Here is a 23753-nt window from a genome sequence, read left to right as displayed (position 1 = left end):
TTTTGTTGGGGTTTTTTTTTCTACTTTGCATTATAAAACCATGACTGAACACAAGAGACAAGGAGAAGGACCCTATATGAATATAGAACTAGGGTATGAGAAGGAGACAGAAGTAAGAAGGGTTAACAGGGAATAAGAGATCTAAAGAGACCATGAGATAGGGGAAATTTCAAGCCCTGAATTGCAAGGAAGACAAAATAAGTGTATGACCACATGAAGGTAGGGAAAAAAAGGAGTGGGAAACAGAGGAGTATAAAGGAGAGCAGCACAGACTCCGTGGGAAATGGAGATGGCTGCTACAAGTCCTCTCTAATGCAGTTTACAAATTAAAACTGATTGGATTAGTGGGCAGAAAACAAAAATCTAAAGAGAGTGGAAAAGTTTTAAGGAAGGCAAAATCTGAGCAGGGATTTTGTGCTTCAGTTGGGAAAGTCAAGACCTCCAGCCAGCAACTCTTACAGACTTGGGATAACATGGCACTGCAAGAACTGGGATTTAGGAAGGAACTGTTGGTCTAACAAGGTCTAACTGAAAGAATATTGTACAATCAGGAAAAGTCTCCTAAAATACAAATTCCCAGCTGAACTGTGATACTGTTTTAAGACTCAAAGAATGGTATGTGTTTGTCTATGAGTTCAGCAGTCTCTGGGAACACAAAATCGAGACAGCTGTGACAGTGTATGTGACATCACAACTACCTGTTGTGATTATTTCTGCGGAGATCCACTTCAGAGCAGGTAAGACTGCGACTGGGGAGAGCTACTGCAGGAAAAAACCGAAGAAAAGCTCTTTTCTAGGGCTTTTCTGGAAGCATTTTCTAGCCGGGACCAGATCTGCCGCTGTTGGGGGCGGTGCCAGCGTAGGCGGGCTGCTGGGAGAGCCGGGGAGGAGCCAGCACACCCGCGGTAAGTTTAAAAGGGCTGTCATCGTGCCTAACGGTTATTTCTGCGGAGATCCACTTCAGAGCAGGTAAGACTGCGACTGGGGAGAGCTACTGCAGGAAAAAACCGAAGAAAAGCTCTTTTCTAGGGCTTTTCTGGAAGCATTTTCTAGCCGGGACCAGATCTGCCGCTGTTGGGGGCGGTGCCGGCGTAGGCGGGCTGCTGGGAGAGCCGGGCGGAGCCAGCACAGCTGTGGGTCACTGGGCTATAAATAGCCTCAGGGAGGGCAGCGACTAGTCACTGCCCACCGAGAAGGAGCTAAGGAAGACTATTGTTCCCGCCTAACGAGGGGACAACTGCTGCAGTCTACAGCTCCTTGGACGGGATTTGAGGTACTTCATCTTATCAGGGAGTCATGGTGGCGACTCGGAGGAGGAAAAATGTGCTTTCAGCACCCACTCGAGGGGATGTGGGTGTTCAGGTCACAGGCTGTGAGGAATGTCACAGCTTATCCTTGGTAGCTGGGAGCAACCCTGAGGAGGGCTGCGTGAGGTGCGAGCAGGTCGATGACCTGCTAAGCCGGGTGGCGCAGCTCCAGGATGAAGTGCTGGAACTCAGGGAGGAGGTGAATAGGTTAAGAATAATTAGGGAAAGCGAGAAGGAAATTGACAGCTGCCATAATCTGGTTGTGGCAGAGCAGAAAGAAGTGGAGAGGGTAAAGGGGATCAGGGAATGTGAGGAATTAGGGGACGAGGAGCAATGGCACAAGGTCCCTGCTCGGCGTGGCAAGCACAATTGCCTGGCAATTCCCTTGCCCCCCCAGGTGACCTTACGTAACAGGTACAGTGCTCTGCGAGGGGAACTGGAAGACAGGGAGGGTGATGGCTGTCCCTGCTTGGAGGTGTCTCCAAAGCCGGGTCGGACTGCCATCGGTATTAAAGCCTCATCAAAAGAAGAAAGCATAGATGAGGGCCCACGCAGAGGGTTGCCTAAGGGGAGTCAGTCTGCTCCACGATTTCTGACTGCCCCTGTTAAAAGAAAAAGGAGGGTAATTGTCATAGGCGATTCCCTTCTGAAGGGAACAGAGGGGCCAATATGTCGACTGGACCCAACCCACAGGGAAGTTTGCTGCCTCCCTGGGGCCCGGGTCAGGGACATCACTAGGAAACTCCCTGCTCTGGTACGGCCATCTGATTATTATCCATTACTGGTCATGCAGGTTGGAACTGATGAGCTAACAGAGAGAAGTCCAAAGGACATCAAAAGGGACTTCAGGGCATTGGGGCGACTGGTCGAAGGGTCAGGAGCCCAGGTAGTGTTCTCTTCAGTCCCTTTAGTGGCAGGAAAGAACATAGGAAGGAATAGAAAATCAGATTTGATTAACAGATGGCTCAGAGGCTGGTGTCACCGACGGAAATTTGGTTTCTTTGATCATGGGGAGGCTTTCGCTGAACCAGGTCTGATGGCACCGGATGGGACCTGCCTTTCTCAGAGGGGAACCAGGGTCTTAGCTCAAAAGCTAGCAGGGCTCATTGGCAGGGCTTTAAACTAGATTTGAAGGGGGAGGGGGGGAATATCAAGAATGGTAAAGATATGCTGGAAGTATCTGTAGAACAGAAGAAGGGAATTCCAGCCAAGAAGTCAGATCTATACCGCTGTCAGCATGGCACCAGTGCCAGCACCGAGGGTCCAGAAGCTGAGGATGGATCGCAGGTATGTTCGAACGATCTTACACTGCCGTCCAAGAGAACACCTGTCACTCCAGCCAGCGAGTCGGCTTTGTCGGAGGCCCATCTCAAGTGTATGTACACCAACGCACGCAGCATGGGAAATAAACAGGATGAGCTAGAGATGCGTGTACATGAGCAGGGCTACGACCTTATTGGCATCACGGAGACGTGGTGGGACGACTCCTATGACTGGAGTGTCAACATGGAGGGGTATAAGCTTTTTAGAAAGGACAGGAAGGGGAGACGAGGAGGGGGTGTCGCTCTCTACGTCAGCAACCGGCTGGAGTGCGTGGAGCTTCGCCTGGGGTCGGAGGACGAGCTGACAGAGAGCTTATGGGTCAAGATTAGAGGACGGGGACGGATAGGGGATGTTACGGTAGGAGTCTGTTACAGGCCACCTGGCCAGGAGGACAGAGCAGATGAGGCGCTTTATAGCCAGATAGGAGCAGCCTCGCGGTCACAAGCCCTGGTCCTCATGGGGGACTTCAACCACCCTGACATCTGTTGGAGAGACAATACGGCAGGGCACAGGCAGTCCAGGAGGTTCCTGGAATGCGTGGATGACAACTTCCTCCTGCAGGTGATAGAGGAGCCGACAAGGAGGGGTGCCATGCTTGACCTTGTGCTCACCAACAGGGAGGGACTGGTGGGCGATGTGAAACTTAAGGATAGCCTTGGCTGCAGTGACCACGACACAGTGGAGTTCAAGATCCATGGGGCAGCAAGGAAACCATTCAGCAAGCTCTGTACCCTAGACTTCAAGAAGGCGGACTTCGGCCTCTTGAAGCACCTGATGGGCAAAGTGCCGTGGGAGGCGGCCCTGGAGGGACAAGGGGCCCAGGAAAGTTGGTCCACATTCAAGGAGCACCTTCTCCAAGCTCAGCAGAGGTGCATCCCGACGAAGAACAAGTCGGGCAAAAAGACCAGGAGGCCGGCATGGATGAGCAAGGAGCTCCTGGACCAACTGAAAATGAAGAGGTTAGCCTACAGAGGGTGGAAGCGGAGACAGATAGCCTGGGAGGAATACAGAGAAGCTGTAAGAGTGACCAGGGATCAAGTGAGGAAGGCTAAAGCCCTAAAGGAATTGAATTTGGCAAGGGATATAAAAAGCAACAAGAAATGCTTCTATAGGTATGTAGGGGACAAAAGGAAGTCCAAGGAGAACATAGGCCCCCTCCGGAAGGATACTGGTGCTCTGGTTACCCGGGACATAGAGAAGGCTGAGGTACTCAATGAATTTTTTGCCTCAGTCTTCACTGGTAAAGCCTCTTGTCTTACCACCCAAGCTGTGGAAAGAACTAGCAGGGACTGTGAGGATGAACCACCGCCCACTGTACTTGAAGACCAGGTTCGAGAACATCTGAGGAACTTAAAGGTGCACAAGTCCATGGGACCTGATGAGATCCATCCGCGGGTCCTGAAGGAACTGGCGGATGAAGTTGCCAAGCCACTGGCTATTGTATTCGAGAAGTCGTGGCGGTCTGGCGAGGTCCCCGATGACTGGAAGAGAGGGAACATAACCCCCATTTTTAAAAAGGGGAACAAGGAGGACCCGGGCAACTACAGACCGGTCAGCCTCACCTCTGTGCCTGGCAAGGTCATGGAGCAGATTCTCCTGGGAACCATGCTAAGGCACATGGAGAGCAAGGAGGTGGTGGGTGACAGCCAACATGGCTTCACCAAAGGCAGATCGTGCCTGACCAACTTGGTGGCCTTTTACGATGGGGTGACAACATCGGTGGACAAGGGTCGACCAACGGATGTCATCTACTTGGACTTGTGCAAAGCTTTTGACACTGTCCCGCACGACATTCTTCTCTCTAAACTAGAGAGTCATGGGTTTGATGGATGGACCACTCGGTGGATAAGGAATTGGCTCAATGGCCGCACTCAGAGAGTAGTGGTCAACGGCTCAATGTCCAAGTGGAGACCGGTCACGAGTGGCGTCCCTCAGGGGTCCGTGTTGGGCCCGGCCCTCTTCAACATCTTTGTCGGTGACGTGGACAGTGGCATGGAGTGCACCCTCAGCAAGTTCGCCGATGACACCAAGCTGTGTGGTGCCGTCGACACGCTGGAAGGGAGGGATGCCATCCAGAGGGACCTCGACAGGCTGGAGAGGTGGGCCCGTACCAACCTCATGAAGTTTAACCAGGCCAAATGCAAGGTCCTACATCTGGGTCGTGGCAATCCCAGGCATAAATACAGACTGGGTGGTGAATGGATCGACAGCAGCCCTGAGGAGAAGGACTTGGGAGTACTGGTGGACGAGAAGCTCAATATGAGCCGGCAATGTGCTCTTGCGGCCCAGAAGGCCAACCGCGTCCTGGGCTGCATCAAGAGGAGCGTGGCCAGCAGGTCGAGGGAGGTGATTCTCCCCCTCTACTCTGCCCTCGTGAGACCTCACTTGGAGTACTGCGTCCAGTTCTGGAGTCCCCAACATAAGAAGGACATGGACCAGTTGGAGAGGGTCCAGAGGAGGGCCACGAAGATGATAAGAGGGCTGGAGCACCTTTCCTATGAGGACAGGCTGAAAGAGTTGGGGCTGTTCAGCCTGGAGAAGAGGAGGCTCCGGGGTGACCTTATAGCGGTCTTCCAGTACCTCAAGGGGGCCTACAGGAAAGATGGGGAGAGGCTGTTCAGGAGGGCCAGTTATGATAGGACAAGGGGTAATGGTTTTAAAATAGAGGGAGGTAGGTTCAGGTTGGATATTAGGAAAAAATTTTTTACCATGAGAGTGGTAGAACACTGGAACAGGTTGCCCAGAGAGGTGGTGGATGCTCCATCCCTGGAGACGTTCAAGGCCAGGTTGGACAAGGCCCTGAGCAACCTGATCTAGTTGGAGATATCCCTGTTCCTTGCAGGGGGGTTGGACTAGATGACCTTTGAAGGTCCCTTCCAGCCCTAACCATTCTATGATTCTATGATTCTACCAAGACAGAATCCATCTCTCTACATGTCGTACTGCTGACACTTACATCAGAAGAGCTTAAATGAGTTTAAAGCATCTCGTGTATGTATGTTTTGGAGTTTGCTCCCATCACCTGAGATATGCAGATTCCCTGCTTTTCTCCCAAGGTAACCAAAGACAGGAGAAAACAGTAAGAAAGAAGACCTTTCACAGGGTTTATTTTAAAATTTTCATTTTAAAAGTTTTAAAAACTAGGTAGTAAAAAGAATTAAAGTAAACCATTAAAAATATTACTTTCTAGTATGTTTCATCACAAAGAAAAATGTTACCAAGAAAGTTAAAGTCATTTTTGTGTGTCAGATATTGACACATACTTTCGTGCTTACTGACAGTCCTGGAGTAATGGATCATATCATATTATTTTTATGCATAAATCTGCATGAGCAAAAAATTAAGTCTACCTCAAGTTTACACTGTCTTCAAACACAAAAAAAAATCATCAGCTATTTTCTGTCTCTTTATTTAAATATAAATTTCAGATTATGGTGCAAAGTTTTATCTACCCTGCTTGAAAAGCAAAAATTTAAAACATGACAACCAGCTGCTAGACTAAATCATGTTTTTAATGGAAGTTTTAGCTATATGCCAGCAAACTTCTAGGAAAATTATATTAAAATCAGGCAGCCACTTGCACTTACAAGCAGCCACATTCTTACAAGACAGACATTGCTGAAGTAATTTAATAGATAAAATAAATTTACATAAATATAATCTACTTCCTTGTCTTGCCCTCCTCGGCACCTCAGGCTGTTTCTTAACAAATTTAATCAGACCTGAGGCCAACAGACCAACAGTTCTTTGTAGATTTTTTGTGTGACTCATACCTGAATGTCTCCTCCGCAGGGAACTTCCTCCTTCTCTAATGATCAATAAAAGACCAGTTACATTTAGATATGTATGCTATGAGAACACACCTGCCTGTTCCCTTCCTCAGACTGTATTTCTCATTTCTGAGTGCTTCTTCACTTCTCAGGCTTTGTAGTTTCAGGGCTTAGGGTTATTATAGCCAAAAAAAATGTATAAAAATCTTACTCTCTCCAAAACTTCAATACACAGAAGAGTGTCTTCATTCCCTTACCTCTAATGGAAGACAACATGAACAACGAACATCAGCATTTCCTAGGTCTCATTTGTCCCTCATCTGGGACATCTTTTACACAGCTCTGACAACATGGGAACAAATACCCATGCAGCAAAGTATTCAATGGCATAGCAATTGGATAATTTTATTCAGATGATTTTGAACTGTAAGGCCAAAGTTTTACTATTATGGAATTATTACGGGATATATACATACGCCCACATACATACATAATTATGAGCTTTATGCCTAAAATATTTACTCCTTTTCATAAAATTGTATGGGGAAAAAAAACACACATTAAAAATCTATCTTCTTGCCCTTTGTTTTTTTAGAATTCAATTAATCAAAACTGTTGATCATCAGTTTTGTACAGCTATCCAAACACAATTTACCCTTCCGCATCACTAAATTAAGAAGCATCTTAAAGCTATATATTCTTTGCATTCACCTTCATTCCAAAGTATTTTCCAAACGATACAGTACATTCATTTCATACCTCTCAATGGAAAGCAACTCTCTCCAGGATGAATTGCAACAACCATCTATAACAGCATATAATAGCGTACAGCAATATAGGGCAGGAAATGAGGGGTGCACCAGAGCCAGCTGTAAATGCAGGAGACATTTTTAGGTTGACGGTGTAATTACCCAAGCTGGAATTTTGCCCAAAAAACCAACTAGCAATACTCTGGCAAAACACAGCCTCAGTTCATTAATCTAGCTCTTTATGTCACTGAGCTAGACATATCATTTCACATAGCACTAAGGCTTTCGCGTGTGCTAATAACGGCGTTTGGTGTCTCCTGCTCTCCTAATTATGGACTCATGTTGTACAGATCCAAAAAAGCTGCTCCACATATTCTGACAGACTTTTTTTCTAGCCTGCAGTGTTGACAAAAGATAAATGCCTGTATCGTTTGAGTAATAACTGTCTAAGATCTTTTTTCCTCTCTGCTTCCTCCATCATTTTTTGAGTTTCTTAACACAGATTTAAAAAAAAAAAAAAAAAGAAAAGGCTTATTATCAATTAAAGTCAGCAATTCAGTCAAGAAGAAAACCAAAACTCTCCATGGCAAATCCTCTCAAAATGCCTTACAAAGCACGAGTCTACAAAGAGATCACTGTTAACTAATACAACGCTCTAATGAAAGATAATAAGGAGCTCTGATACCACGCTAATGAATGTGGTATATTTGACTAGATCAGAGAGCATGCAACAGTGTAGGCTGATGACTTTAACTCAGGAGAAGGCTCCTTGGGAGAAGCTAGTAAAACTGAGTCAGCATCGCAGCCCCAAAGGGAGAGTGCTATAAATTCGGAGAGAACAAGGGCACTCACAACAGCGCTGAAGATGCTGGGCTAGAATTTGACATAACATGAAATAAGTTCTGTAAGCAATGGGAAACTGAAATAGTTGTCAAATGAAACTGCATGCCAGAACAACCAGGCATCAGCATCAAAATGCTAAACCCCCCCCCCCAAAAAACCCCAAAATGGACAACAAAAACCCACCCAAAAAAACCCAAAAGAACAACAACAACAAAACCTAACAGCCATAACACTGTATATATTGTATATAGCAAATACTCAACTTATTATGATGTATTGGTAATTGAATATTTTAAACAAACAAACAAACAAACAAACCAAAGACATAAGAACAGAAAAACAGTGAAATCAAATATACATACAGTGGACAGGAGGAAGAAATAGCCCCAGGATAGAATAGACTGGAATTTTCACTAATCCATTTTTATGTATACAAGATTTTAACCCTGCCTGCTCATATGATCATTTGAGCCCAACTTTCACGAACAAAAAAAACCTATCCTATGAGTGCTGAGAGACTAACTCAATGAAAAATCAGTATTTTATACTTCAGTCTTATAGACTCCTTTCAAAATCTCAGTTGGAGATCTGCCAGGCTTGTTCTAAAACCCAGGACTGATGATACTGGCAGATGGTATCTTTAGATTATAGGACGGAAAAAACCTGAAAGATACTTAATTCTGCTACAGTAAATACAATTAGAATCAAAGTCAACAAAAGGGAAAAGTTTTCTTATGAGCATATATTGAAAACATATTTTTCCCCTACCGCACATGTAAACTTGAAAGCATCTGACATACCTTCTACTTTTTGAAAGAAAATTATCAGATGATATCCATGACATCATGGATAGCCATATTTCTAAGATTTCAAAGCTTTATTTGAAAGCAGTTTCTTATAATACCAATTTAAACTTCAAATATTAAATCATGCAAAACCAGGATTATTTCTGTCAGCAAAGAAAATCCCAAATCTGAGTCCCGTACCCAACTAGGTGATTTTTTGTAATATTGCATATCTTGAAACTGGCAGTTTAATCTATGCAGAATGCAAACTAATGTTAACATTTACCACCTTATCATCAATGTCAAGATGAAAAAACCCAAAACTGTTTAAATATTGCTATTATCTATATATTTTCAGACTTTGATAATCTTTGTGTATATTTCAATATATACTTGAAACCACATGTAATTCTATGTTGCTGTACTATTTGGTTGATAATTGTTAGATTGTTCAGAAATATATGCATCAAAATCCTAATTCCATATTTGCATCCACAGGCTTTAAACCACTGCTCAAATTTAGCAAAGTGAACAATCATGTCATTTGGTTACACAGCAGAGTAAAAAGCAAGTTAGAAATTAAACAATAAGCTTTGCCACTGGGCAGCATGGCTGCTAAGTAATATTGAAGTTTACTATTTGGTGACAGAACATCTAAAAGGAAAAAAACCCAAACAAACACAAAACAAACACATTTTTAAATGAAAGTTAGAACACTGCATTTTTTATATTTACTGCCATTCATGAAGATATAGCTATTTTAATACGTATATGTCATATTCCAGATATACCGTAATATAGGACACACTTTTAATGACATTATCAGAACAATTGATACACTTGTTTTGGAAGAAATCTTGAAAAGCATCATATAAAAGTGTTACACAGTTAAGCACTTTGTTCCACGTACCTTGTTTGCGTACATCCTCTACAGCAGCAACCAATTCCTCCTTGAGATCCTGGCTCTCTTTAGCAATTTGATCTCCTTTTTCCAAAAAGTTTTGAGTGGCCTGCTCTACTGAAGCAGCCAACACATGAGCCTTCTTAGAGCGCCCTTTCTTTTTGCCAGATGGTCCCTTATTGCTTGTGTTAACAAGCGTTGTTACCTTTGAGAAAGAAAAACAAGGTTTTTTGTCAGTTTGAATGAGTCTTCGGATATTAATAGCACAATAGATGGCCACCTAATTCAATATCACTACTATTTTCTTTACCCTTGAAATGATGTAAATGTCACACATACTGAATAAATAAAATTTAAAGTTTAAAATCCAAAGCAGCACATACCTCAAAAAAAGTTTTTCCTTTTAACCTCTATTTAGTCTGGGCTAGGCAAATGACAGTCAAGCAGTGAAGGAGAAAAAGATAAGAAACAGGTATGGAAGGGCATTGGTGCTAAAGCATCATTTTTGTCACTGTTTTTCATTAAAAAAAAAAAAATGGGTAAGTTGATGAAATGAAAACCTAACACAGAGAGGTCAGAAACCATTCAAAAAGCAATCGTCCCTTGAGATAAGTACTGGCAGTTACATTCAAGTGGTGACAAAAACATTGTGGCTGTTTTCCAGACATTAAGGAATGAATAGCTCCTGCTGCAAAGACTGCACAGGCTAAAACTATTCCGTTTAACATTGTTCCAATGTATTTAAAATATAGCGGTATAAGACAACAGAAGACAGTGAAATGATCCCACTATCTCCTCAGTATTTAGAAAGAAAGAAAACCTGCTTCCATGTTTGTAGAATCTCCTAAAGGAATTCCTTGTTGAGCTGTCGATAAACTGATCGGAAACTTTAATCACAAAGCTTAACAATACAGCACAGTGTATACCACAGCTTTTTGCTGGACAAAAAAAAAAAAATAAATATATCATTCCAGTAGTAAAAGGCTGCCTTTCTATAAAACAGGAACACTGACTCAGATATCATCAGGTGTTAAATGCATGAAAAAATAGAAATGGATCCATAGTGCTCAGGGATGTAATTCCCCCTAACCTGGATACAAACCAGGGCAGCCGAAGTGACGTATTGGTGTGCTAGGCCAGAAATTTGCTGTAAGAAAATAAAAACCTTTGCAATAAAGACAGTGCACCACAAAGGAAAAGATTTCAAAATGAAATATAAAAACTCACTGACATCCCATCCTTATTACAAGAAGTGTGACAAAGTGTTTGGTACAGTTGTGAGGAAAGAGGCTTTTGTCACGCTCTTTGTGCTCTATTTTTTTGCTCTTTGAGCTAGGTTTTATTTTTAAAATCACATATAAAAACTATTGATTATGGAAGAGAGACAAAAAAAAAAAAAGATATTATCAGGGCTTGAAAACACCATTGTAGTGGTTTAGGCCGATCCGGCAACTAAACTCCACACAGCCGCTCTCTCACTCCTTCCCCAGTAAAGTGGAGAGGAGAAAAAAATAACAAAAGGGCTGAGGGTCGAGACAAGAACAGAGGGAGCACCCACCGACCATGGTCCTGGGCAAAACAGACTGGGCTTTCTCAAAACAAAACAATTTATCAACGGTTACTTAAAAGGACAAAGGGAAACAAAAAAAAAAAAACGCAGTTACTTGAGAAGATAAAAAGAAACAAAGCCAGATCTTAAAACTGACACCTTCCCCCTCTCCCTCCTTTTCTTTTCTTCCCGGCTCTACCTCCTCCCCCCAGCGGCACAGGGGGACAGGGAATGGAGGAGTGCAGGTCAGTTCATCCATGTTGTTACTGCTGCTCCTTTTCTCAAAGGAGGAGGAGTCCTTACATCATTTTCCCTTACTCCAGTGGATCCTCTACTCACGAGGAAAATCCACAGACTTCACCAGTGTGAGTCCTACCCGCAGGAGGCAATTCTTCCCCATCGGATCGCTCCAGTGCGGGCTTTACTACAGTCACGGATTCTTAGGGAGCTGTTGCCACTCGCTCAGGCGTGGGTCGTCCCACGGACTCCAGATGCCTCACGACCTCATCGTGCATCCCATGCTCCATTATTAACAGCTACTCGTCGTGCATTCCCTGCTCCACGACCTCTCTCAGGCTCAGGCATCTCTTCCCCAACGTGAGCTTCTCCACAGGCTGCGAGTGGGTCTCTGCTCCACTGAGTACATCCTGGCTGCAGGGGGCCACTGCCATCTTCACACCAGTGGTTGCAGGAAAACCTCAGCTCCGGCACACCTCGTCCGGTTCCATCTTCACTGACCTGGTGTCTGTGTGGCCGTTTCTCTCAGATCTCAGTCCTCTCTGGGTGAACTCGGCCCAGTGGGCACCCTGGGAGCGGGGCTCTCCCCGAGTTCCACCGGTGGCTCCGCCACCGCCATCCTCAGTGGGTGGTGCCGGCCCGGCGAGGGCAGCCGGCCAGGCCGGGAGCCGGGGAGCGGACCCCCAGGCAAAGCACCTTTTCCGGTTCCTTTGTCCCAACTTAAATAGGACAATTCACAGAGACACCGACTGGCTCAACCCTGAGGGGGATAAGAGTCAGATCTGGTGGCCGGAACCGGGAGGTCACAGGAAGCAAATCCCCTCTCCTGCCACCAGAACACACCCCCTCCCCCCTTTCCCCCCATCTCACCATCACAACCATATGTATGTACATGGATGTATTGGGTGAAGAATGTGTATTCCAGAGCCGCCTTTAAGGAAGGAGTCTGCCTGGCTACAGAAAGGTAATATTCTTCCACCATCTGTGTTGTTTTTCCGCTATTTAAATTTAGAAATAATATTTGCTTTATTAGCTTTCCCTTGAAATTATTCTTCATGAAATTTCCTGAAGATCCTTTTGTGGTAGATCATTGTCCATTTAAGGATTTAAGAATTTTGTGAATAAACAAACTCGGTTAGCTCTATAACCTAACTCAGGTTTAGCTAATGGAATGGATTTGTCCAGCATATCATAAGGATGACTAAGAAAAGCCTTCACATACAGAAGGCAATCAAATTGTTTAAGTATATGCTGAAATTCACATAGGACACCCAAAGATGAAGAGAGTAATGTCAGAACTTGATCTTAATTATTTGGACTTACTGAACAAACTAGAACTAGACTGCCAGAATAGCTCAGATCTGAAAAAGATCTGAAGTAAAGAAAAGGTGGTCAATAAATTAAGTCAAATCAGATTATTTCAGAGATCTCTATTAGGTCAACAGCTAAAAAGACTGCTCAAAATAGCACAAACACACAGAAATTGTAGCTGGCAGAAGAACTGCTGAAGTCTTATGAAGACACCAAATTAGTTGGGTTACAGACTTCTTTTGGTAGCCTAAAATTTTAGTTTCCCATTAAAAATCACCAAAATCACCATTACTGGATCATAAGTCTGCTCCTTCTGTGCACAATTCAGCTATCAGGTGGGATTCTTTTCATCTAACTTTACTGACAAAAAAAGTTTGTGGATCGAGACAGACAGTCAATGAGACATCATTGATGAGGAAGAGAACCTAGAAAATCAGATTGAGAACATGCAAATAGGTGTTAGATTGCTAAATTAAAGGAAATAAATCCTAAGTAAATATTTTACCATGATAATCTCCAAAATATTTTGGTAGTATGTATAAGTATGTATTTTTAAATATAGATAATATATTTATAGTGTGAGTTCATAACAAAACATTTCTGCACGTTGGATTCTCTAGTACAACAATGGTCTCAACAGAACCACAAACCATTTTACATACAGCCCTCATAACACAATTATCTCCAGGCAATTTTAAATAAAATTAACTTAGAAAAGTAAACATCCTGATTTAATTTACACCAACTGCGTTGAGTGACAAGAGAGGTCTTTCTTTTAAAACTCGTAAGTATGAGGCAAGTCCTGCCAAAATCTGTTTCTTGACTAGGTATGTAAGATGCAAAGGAAAAAATAGCAATTGGTTAAACATACATTGATTTTAATTATGTGTGGTTTTTTTGATGGGAGCTGGCTGGTCATCGGTCTTCTTCGGGAGAGAAAGAAAACTGAAGAGTGTTTTGTTTTTAAAGAAAGTCTGCTCACAGTAAATACGTGTTTCAGCTTTAAATAGTGTTCTTTCTAGCACTATTAGTATTTAATTATGGGCAACTACAGAAAGACAAACAATTCTAAACCACCATAAAACAATATGAAATGTCTATCAGAACTTCCCAAAAATACATAAAAATAATTATAAATTAAAACAATGTATTTTGTAACATTTTCTTCAACATTTTTTTAACATAGGACCATTGCTTTGTCCTATACTGACTAGTACGCAGAAATAAAGAAAAAACACTGAAAGGTGCACGTTTTTCTGTCAGTGCTTAAAATCTTCTCAGTAAAGAATGTTTGTGTCAGTGTCTGTGTAGAGCAGATGTACACGTGTAGGTCTTAGAGATGAAGAGGAACCAGCACTGGCATAAAACCTTTGGTAATGAGCTGAGCTGCTGTGAGTCCAGAAGCAGCACAATGCATAGGGAATTCCTAATTGCCACAGAAGATGGAGACTTTGGCTACCACTTCTTGTAACAGACATGTAGAAAGCAGAATCCCTGACATAAATCACCTTTTTCAAAAGGAGATACTGGTGTATACTTCTTGATCCCTATTTCCTCATAAAAAGTTTTTCTGCTGTTTTTCTTATTCATTTTGGTTTGTTTCTAGCACTAAAAAAAACCAACAAACCAACATTAAAAAATTCTCTAGCATGCCAAAAGCTCAGCCTCAAATATAATCAGAAAATCATTATGAGATGGGCTAGCAAGAGAGCACAACAAGTTCACAAATGGTGCTAGCGACATTGTTAGCCAATGTAACTCAATGATTTGTAAATTTGAAGCAAAGGCTCATAAATTTTAAACAATGGCGATGTACAAACATGAAATACATGAATATCAACATCTCACTACTATCTAAACATCAGATGCTAGTTTGGTTTTTTTTTTATTTTATTTGCTTGCAAAGAGTTGACCCAGCACACGCAGGTAAGATCATTCATATAAAGATCAAGGATAAATCTTGTGTCTAAGTGGACTCTCAGATCAGTTTTATATATATTTAAATTCAACTGAATACAATAAGAAGGAAGTGAATCAATGCTCCTTATCACTACTGTGGTGGTTCAGCCCAGCGGCGGCTCAGGCACCGCGCGGCCACTCGGCCACTGCTCCCTCGGTGCGGTGAGAGGGGAGAAATGTCACAGAAGGGCTGAGGGTGAGACGGGAATGGGGTGGGAACACCCACCCACCGTGGCCCCAGGCAGAACCGACTCGGCCCAGGGACAAATTGATTCCATTTATTAGCAGTTACTTGAGAGGATAGCAATAAACAAAGCAGATCTTAAAAACAATGCCTGACACCCACACCCCTCCCTCCTTCCCACTCTGCCTCCTCCCCAGCGGCTCAGGGGATGGGCAATGGGGGCTGCAGGTCAGTTCCTCACACGTTGTTTCTGCTGCTCCTTTCCCAAAGGAGGAGGACTCCTGACACTCTTTTCCCTGCTCCAGTGGATCCCCTCCTCATGGGGCAATCCACAGACTTCTCCACCATGAGTCCTTCCCGCAGGATGCAATCTATACCCATCAGATTGCTCCGGCATGGGCTGTTACCGCGGAGTCGTGGGTTCTGAGGGAGCTGCCCCTGCTCCGGCGTGGAGTTCCCCACGGGCTTCAGATGCCTCTCCACCTCATTGTCTGTATCCAGCAGCAAACGGAGATCATTCCTTGTGGACCTCCTTCAGGCACAGGCATCTCCACCCAGCAGGCGCCCCAGGAGTGGGGCGCTTCAGAGTTCTCCAGGCTGCATCGCTGCAGCCATTTCCAGCCCCCGCCTCCCCCCTCTCTTTCATGTAGGTCAGAAGCACTTTTCAGGCTCCTTTGTCCCCACCTTAAATGGGGCATTTGCAGAGGTGCTGATGGCTCGACCCTGCCCTGAGAGGATGGGAGTCCGACCCAGCCAGAGACTGGTCCAATCAGTTTTGGAGCCCAAGAAGGGTTTTTTTGCAGCTACTTACAGGGGCCATTTCTGCAGCCCCTCCCCTGCTACCAAACCCCTACCACATAAACCCAGCACAACTATGCTGGTTACAATTTGCAATTTGTTTTTCCAGTATGTAGCTATTTTTAATTTAGTTCTGCAATCTGAGATTAGTACAATAATTAGGCCATATAGGGGACACTCCTTCTATCCGGAAATATTCATGGGCTTATATGAAACCCTAATAGCCTGCTTTCTGGTTTCTAAATATTTGAAGCAGATTTAAAAGCAAATGGAGACGGTGTATTTCCTGATTTTCTTGATAGAACCCACTTCAATAATTAAAATGACTGATGACTGCACACGTTTCTTTTTCTTTTACATTCTAGGTTAGGAAACACCAGTAGGAACAGTTAGATTTTTCACATTACTACTTCAAAAAAATTAATCAACTTAAATGTTAGGAACTTTAAGATAATCATAACATGTTTTTACATGAAAACAAATTTCTTAGGGAAAAAAATATTGAAGATCAAAGAAAAGGTTGATGTATGTTAATGAAAAAGTATTTCTCAGTAGAAACTACAAAGAAAAGGAAGAGCAATATAATCTTAGTGTGCACCTTTGGAACATCTTAAAATCTACTGCTGTAACACGTCCTGCAGATGAGGACAGCAGAGAGAAGACGTCTGTTCCAGTCCCAGCATTGTCACTCAAGTCTCTGACCTTATATACGTCATGTCTCCTATCTATTATTTAATTTCATTTCTCTGTTCCAGAGACTTCAATCTGCTTGGAAATTTATTCCGTATCTCATCCATTTAAATGAACTTAATAGATAAAACTAATTATTTTGCTGAATCAGGGTCCCAAACTAATTTGATTAAAATAATACTATTCATCCATTTCAGACAGTCTCATTTACAGCTCTAGAAGCAAACAGTGGAGGTTAGTTTCCTTAAGAAAAGAAAAAGAAAACACACACTGCACTCAGATTTAATTTAACATATGCATCTTTCAGCTACTTTTAACAGAAGTGTAAATTGAAATCACTGCCACATATAATAATTTGCACATGTAAATATGTGCCCTTCTATATATTCCCAACACACATATTCAAAAGGTAATCAGCATATCAAAACAATATAATGTGAATTTATAAGCATAGCAAAAAGTCTAAAACCTTCAAGTGTCAGAAACTGCATTTAAAGTACTATTTCTGAGTGAATGAGAAAGTCTCTGGGCACGGAAGTGGCACATATAGAAAAGAAAGTATTGGAAGCGGATGCAAAGTGTGTATATATTCTTTCCAAAATGTAAATAGTTTCCAAAGAACATGATGAAATTTCCTAGTCTTATACCATGAGCTAGAAATCCCTACTGTAATTGTTACGCTATGCCTGAAGAGCTGAGCACCTTCTTCTACGAACATTCATGGCCATCTTCCTTATGCATTGATTCAGAGAAAACTGTCATGGACTTACTCTACTACTGGAAGAATTTTATAGTCTTGTGTTCCTCTGGGCTTATTTTTAGATGATTTAATCTCCATATTAGAGATAGAGATGACCTGGTGCCAGCAACAGAGCACACTCTCATCATGTTGCATATGATGGATTGGGGCGATCAGTCGATACGCTTCAGGGCAGGGCTGTCACTCAGAGGAACCCTGTAACAGTCAACAAGGACAAGTGCAGAGTCCTGCACCACGACAGGAGGAACCCCTGGCAATAAAACAGGGGAAGGACTGACTGACTGGGGAGCAAATCTGCTTCAAGGGACCTGAGGGACCTTCACAGACATGTTGTCAGCAGTGTGCCCTGGCACACCTTTAATATTGTGTCCAGTTTTGGGGTCTGTAATACAAGAAAGCCAGGCACAAGTTGAAAGAAGAGAGCTTCAAACTGGGTATAAGGAAAAACTCATGCAATGATTTGTACAAGTAGAATGATTGTCATTTATAAAGTAGATTTTATTCAAGGTTCCTTCAAATATTCTGTAAACTTTAATATGATGGCCTAATAAAAACAGCAAAGAAAAGTAGAAGTTTGGACTCTCCTGATGCAAAGGAAATCTCCCACTTCCCAAGGTATTGTAATCAATGTACTATGCACTAACTGGGATGGTGGGCTTTTCTTCTCTCTGAGAAGCAGGACCATCATGCAGCAACAGATAGAAGACTCATATGACCGAAAAGCATTAAGCAAGGAGAGGAATCATTCTCAGTGTGAGGTTAGGACATTCACTTGGGAAACGGCAATTCTGGAATCCAGTCTTTGAACTAACAGGTTGAGTTCTGCATAATACACAGCCCTTACAGGGAGAAAACCACTCAAAAACTGGAATCTTGCAATTTTGCCCACCTTGTGTCAGCTTCTTCTAAATTACATTAAATTACCAGTTGGAAATGCTAGGAAAGCAGTCTCTTCCAAAATTAGAATTACCATTCAGAAAAGTCAGCTGTATTGGGAGAGGTGAAGGAGGGAGGAAGACTTCTTTTACCAGTGACAGAAAAATCCATGGCGTATTAGCTTCTTTCCCCTTTTTAAAATGCCATATATCAACATATAACTTGATATAAATTTCATGATAAAAAGAAAAACAATAATAACCTGTTATCTCATTAACACCATGCTTGAGTTTTTCAGAAGTGTCTACCCAGAAGATTTTAACTGCATTCATGTTAATAAATAAATAAATAAATAAATAGGGAAAAAAAAAGGCGGGGGGGGGAGAAGGGAAGAAAAAAAAAACAGACAGGAGCATAGCTCAGCTTTCTGGCAGGGCTTTAAAGCTAACTGGTTTATTTTAAATATCTTATCCCACCTATGCTGGTACAAAGGAAAGAATGTCTGTATCAGCTTCTGTTACTAATTAATATAGACCTCACCCAAAATTCTGTACAACTATCAGATACATCACTTGATAATTACCATAAGCTCATTTGGCAATGCTATCATGATCCTGGTTCTGTGATCACACTAGGGAACCTTGCTCTCTTATTTTATTAAAGAAGCTTCACACAGTTTTAGCATAGATCTCTGCTGGAAAAACAGAGCTTCATTAATTAATAGTTCAATCCTATCTTGGATTAAGTCTTCCTTACACAGCTCCAGCAGCACAAAAGAAAGGTGAGGATGTCTTTGCTAAAAGCAGAAAATTCTATTAGCATGGATTTCCCTATTGCAGAGGTCACGTGCAGGCAGGGATGCCAGAAGTGAAAGGGGATAGAGCCAGATCCCGTACTCATCGAATTAATCCCCAGTCAGCAGCTACAGCTCACAGAAAAACATTCCTGGCTCTGCGAATTACAGGATCTTCCCTACAGATTTCTAAAATGCATGGGCCAAAAGTTTAAGAACTGCAATCCTTCCCTCCCTCTCTTTCCTCAATATCTGCTTCAATTGCATTGGTTACTCAAAATTTTACATAACCACATTACAAATATACTTATATTGACAATTCTTTAGGAAAAATGCAAAATATGTGGGTTTTTTTTAAATTATGCTACTAATCCTTGTGGTTTGCCACTGATCACTCGCCTAGGACTGATGCCTTGCTATTGTTTTGTCAGCACAGACTGGGTGATGATAGGATTGAGAGAAGCTCTTCAGAGAAGGACTTGAGGATAGTATGGATGAAAAATTAGATATGAGTCAGCAACTTGAGCTTAAAACCTAGAAAGCCAATCGTATTCTGGGTTACATCAAAACTGCAGCCAGCAGGTCGAGGGAGGGGATTCTACTCCACTGTTGTAAGACTCCATCTGGAGTACGGCATCCAGCTCTGGGGTCCCCCGCACAAGACAGACATGAACCTGTCAGAGCGGGTCCAGAGGAGTACCATGAAAATGATCCGAGGGCTGGAGCACCCCTCCTGTGAAGACAGGCTGAGAGAGTTGGGATTGTTCTGCCTGGAGAAGAGAAGGCTCTGAAGAGATCTTATTGTGGTCTTTCAATATTTAAAGGAGGCTTATAAGAAAGACAAAGAGAGACTTTTTATGAGGCCTGTGTTGTGACAGGACAAGGGGTAATGGTTTTAAACTACAAGAGGATAGATTTAGATTAGATGTTAGGAAGAAATTTTTTTACAATCAAGGTGGTGAAACACTTGAACAGGTTGACCAGAGAAGTTGTGCATGCCTCATCACCAGATACATTTGATATCAGGCCGAATGGGTCTCCGAGCAACCTGATCTAGTGGAAGGTGTCCCTGCCCATGGCAAGAGGATTCAAACTAGATGATCTTTAAGGTCCATTCCAACCCAACCCGTTCTGTGACTCCATGACTCTGTGATTTTTAAATATCAATGACAGAGGCTGTTGGAGTTTTTCAGAGGGTGGACAGGATTTATCTGTTTGCTTGTTATTAATAAACTAAAGCAGGTAAATCAAATATGGTTATGCAAATGGGTACATTATGAAAACCCTTCACACAAATACTTTGGTTTGATTGTTACAAGTGAAATCAATGTAAGAGGGTTTCTCTGAAAGGTCATTAATGATTTCTAAGAAATTTCACTATTCTCCCCTACGTCCCTTCTATTTTCAAGTAAATATTACTTGTTCTTCCCAGTGGCATTTCTTGAATGTAAACAGCTACAAGTTATTCCTCTCTTCTCATACACTCGTACATCACCAAGCTGCTGGAAATACTCAATGACCTGAAAAAAGACAGCCCTGACATTTTAGTGTAAGGGCCCTTTTGCTTCTAGATATAAGACTACCCTTCCACTCGAATGCACTATCTTATTGCCTCACTGGTTATACTAATGGTATCCCCTTGAGCGTTGTTTTTCAAAATCCTCCTGTTTCCAAAAGAAGTTGGTTTCATAAAAAAAAAAATAAAATCACTACAGCTGTCTGGAAAACAAGAATTTTGTTTTCCAAACTGTCTCATGGTTGGGTTTTCTTTTTTTGGTTCCTTTGGCAGTAGGATGAAATGGAGACTCTTCAAAATACTTTGTGAGAGAAACAGATTATGCTATGGGTTAAAGCACTGGCATGGCTGTAGGAAGATCAGATTCAATTCCTTGCTGAAAATGAAACAGAGAACAGACCCCAACACTGTGTTTGTGACCTTCTTCACTTTGACCATCCAGAACCAGAGCAAAAACACATGGGACTTTGCTTTATATATTTCCAACTCTGCACATCATAAACATATTTTATGATATGGCTCTCAGCAGTAGCTTATCAGGTAATTCTAATCTAACTATGAGATATTATTGAGAAAAATACACTAAAAAATACTTTCAAGGACAACTTTGCTGTTCACATACAAAACAGAGAAGCAGCTATCTTGGTTTTCTTTCTATATTTGTGCTTACTCTCTACTACTACATAAAAACCTGTGTTTTTTTCCTTTTTACACCAATATAATTGTGAACACAGATGTTCTGTTGAGCATGATTCGGTCCTTAATATAACTCCTTTTTTTTAATATTAATAGTTCTTCAGTTTTCTCTGTGAACTTAAGTAATTTGCATCTGTCCTTAGCCCATAAATCACAACAGCTTACATAATTAACTCTTTTAATTATCTCTGCACAATTAGCACCAGCTGTCTACCTAATTCATAAAACTGATTTTTTTCTATTATATATAGATATTTGAATTTTCATTGATAGTATAACTTTCACTATCCACACTGAATTCCAGTGTTTTAACCCAGTCTTTTTGTACTCCTTCCAGTTCCCTTCAGCGTTTGCAAACACCTGCTAGTTTGAAGAATTATTAAACATGCAGACTATTCTCTCTAACGTATAAATTATTAGCTAGGGTGCTAAAATATGCCAGTGACACACCCACCTTTTGGATGCAAAGTACATAGATAACTTAGGCAACACTGATTAGAGTCAGTATATTTTAATCCAATCTAGCTTGAGGACAGCTAGCTACTCTGATTCACATTTCCGCTGCCAAATACAAATTCCTGAACAAATTTGCATATTTCTATTCTGTCTACATGATGTACCTTTAGGATGTAATTTAGAGATAGCAACATCGTTACTGTTAATTTATATTTTTCTTATCAGTGGTCACACCATGGGAAGAGGCTTATATCCCAGTCAATGTGAATGAATATTATATAAGGCACTTTTAAAGTTCTTCAGCAAGTATTTTAAAGTTCTTCAGCAAGTTATAATTCTCTGTGGAATTTTCATACTACTTGTTCTGTTAATAAAAAGAAGAAAAAAAAAAACCACAATAAAAAGCACCTCCATCATGCTTATCTTCCTCCTACAAATCTTCCTGAAAACTTATCTTTTATACAACAGACACACAAACCCGTAATATGTTTTCACTCACTCTCCCACTACTGAAACAAGACTAAATATAAGTTAAGCTAATAAAATGTCTCCCCTAATATCTTTTGCCTCTAATTTGTAATAAAATTTGTGACTAAGTTCTACTTTTAATTGGCACTGAACTACTGTGACGCAATTTAGAAGGCCAATAAGAATTCCAGCTTCTTTTCTTATACCTCCATCATATAAGGAGTTACCTGGTAAACTGGATAAAGAGATCATGTAAATATTCCACATGAAAGACAGCAGATTTATATTCCTTAAGTTTCCTGTGGATTCACTTACTCATCGAGTGTGGGTCTTGAGGTTCCCCACACCACCCAGACAACTTGCCTCAACTGTGACCTCAGGAAAAGCCCTAAAGATACAGAAACAGTTGTTTCATTGCTACAGCTCACTCAACCTCCGTGCCAAGCCTGACAAGAAGAATGCCAATTAGTGTCATTTATGGCAGTGCCGCACTGTGGTGTGGACACTTGTCAACTGGTAACGCCACTGAGACCAAGACCATCTCCTGGAACTGGCAGTACAAACAGCAACATTAATTACAAGATACTCTCTCTGTCTCTATGCTGTTAGGATTGCAAAACTTCTCCTTTAAGAATTAAATAATCCCCTTCCTGACTATAGGTTTCTAGTATCTGGTTAGGAATTTCAATAATTCCAGTCTTTGCCAATTAGAAAAGCTTAAGCAGGTGTTTAATTGGAGCAATTACACAATAGGTTACTATCACTTTGAAGAAAGGAGTCTTCAACAAAACCATTGGTTTAATCTAACTCCTAAAAAATCTGCTCAATGACTTTCATGCAAGTAAAATATAAAAGTCAAATTTTAAGATGTTCATCTCTATTTCTAATTCACCATGGTTCTTGTAATTGCACAAAAGGGCTTGCTCGCAGTCAAGTGTAACGGTCAAAGACAGTATGAAATACATACATTGCCATAGAATCCCATAGATTCTGGTTTTTAGGTTACACCAAGCGAGTTAGGCTGTACCATTTCAAAAATTCAAGTTTCTGATTAGTGTTAAACATGAATTTTCTGTTATCTCTTTCTTTGCTATGGATAAGAATAGCTGATGACTTTACTAAGATGGATAGATGAACAAGAATTCTTCCCCACATAATGGCATAATTTTAGCAGGATGACTACCCTACATAGCTTTGAGACCAGGCTATGAACTGGTGGGTACAGCATTGTCTTGGGGGAGGTAAGAAATGTGGGTTTGAAGTACACCTCAGGCTCAGGAGAGAAGTGAAAGAAGTCGTCTTCCTTTGTGGGTGAATACCTTAACATCTTGAATACTACATAAGAAGGTAGGCTGCAACACTAGTGTGGTTGGGTTTGAAAAGAGAAGAATAGACTATTTTTTCACCTAGAAGGACGACTTAGACTAACTCCAAGCAAACTTGGTGTCTATTAGTCACCACATGACATTAGGTCTGCTCTTGAGGCTCAGACTTGAGCATACAAGCTCCAGAAAGGGACAGAATTTCAAAAAGTCCACTCTCTTTGACATATCTTCCACTTGCCATCTTCCAAATCTCACTCCTAAGCATCTCTCTTCTCCATATGTTGAACAGAGAGCCTAATGATACAACTTCAGTTTAAGAATTACACTCCAGGAGCTGGGTGCTGAAAAGGACTTGGCATCTCCATAACTCTGACTCTTCTAAATCAAAGATGCTTATGGGTTTCACACAGCATAGATTGAATTTTAATTGGAGCAACATTTGAAGATACTAATCCTT

The 23753-nt window shown here is 41.7% G+C and overlaps 1 protein-coding gene across 5 annotated transcripts in view; it reads right to left on the bottom strand.

The window, feature by feature from the left end:
• CTNNA2 (catenin alpha 2) overlaps positions 1-23753 on the bottom strand; it is a 492413-nt gene that overhangs the window by 434087 nt on the left and 34573 nt on the right. For all 5 annotated transcript variants that reach the window (XM_086612567.1, XM_086612566.1, XM_086612568.1 and 2 more), the window contains exon 2: positions 9688-9883. In XM_086612567.1, the coding sequence (XP_086468693.1) occupies positions 9688-9883 (196 nt within the window). The remainder of the gene's footprint in view (positions 1-9687; positions 9884-23753) is intronic.

Source organism: Tauraco erythrolophus, chromosome 5, assembly GCF_009769465.1.
Source record: "Tauraco erythrolophus isolate bTauEry1 chromosome 5, bTauEry1.pri, whole genome shotgun sequence".
Classification (NCBI taxonomy): Eukaryota; Metazoa; Chordata; class Aves; order Musophagiformes; family Musophagidae; genus Tauraco; species Tauraco erythrolophus.
Note: the sequence above shows the minus strand (reverse complement) of the source record. Positions and strands in the feature narration are given on the sequence as shown.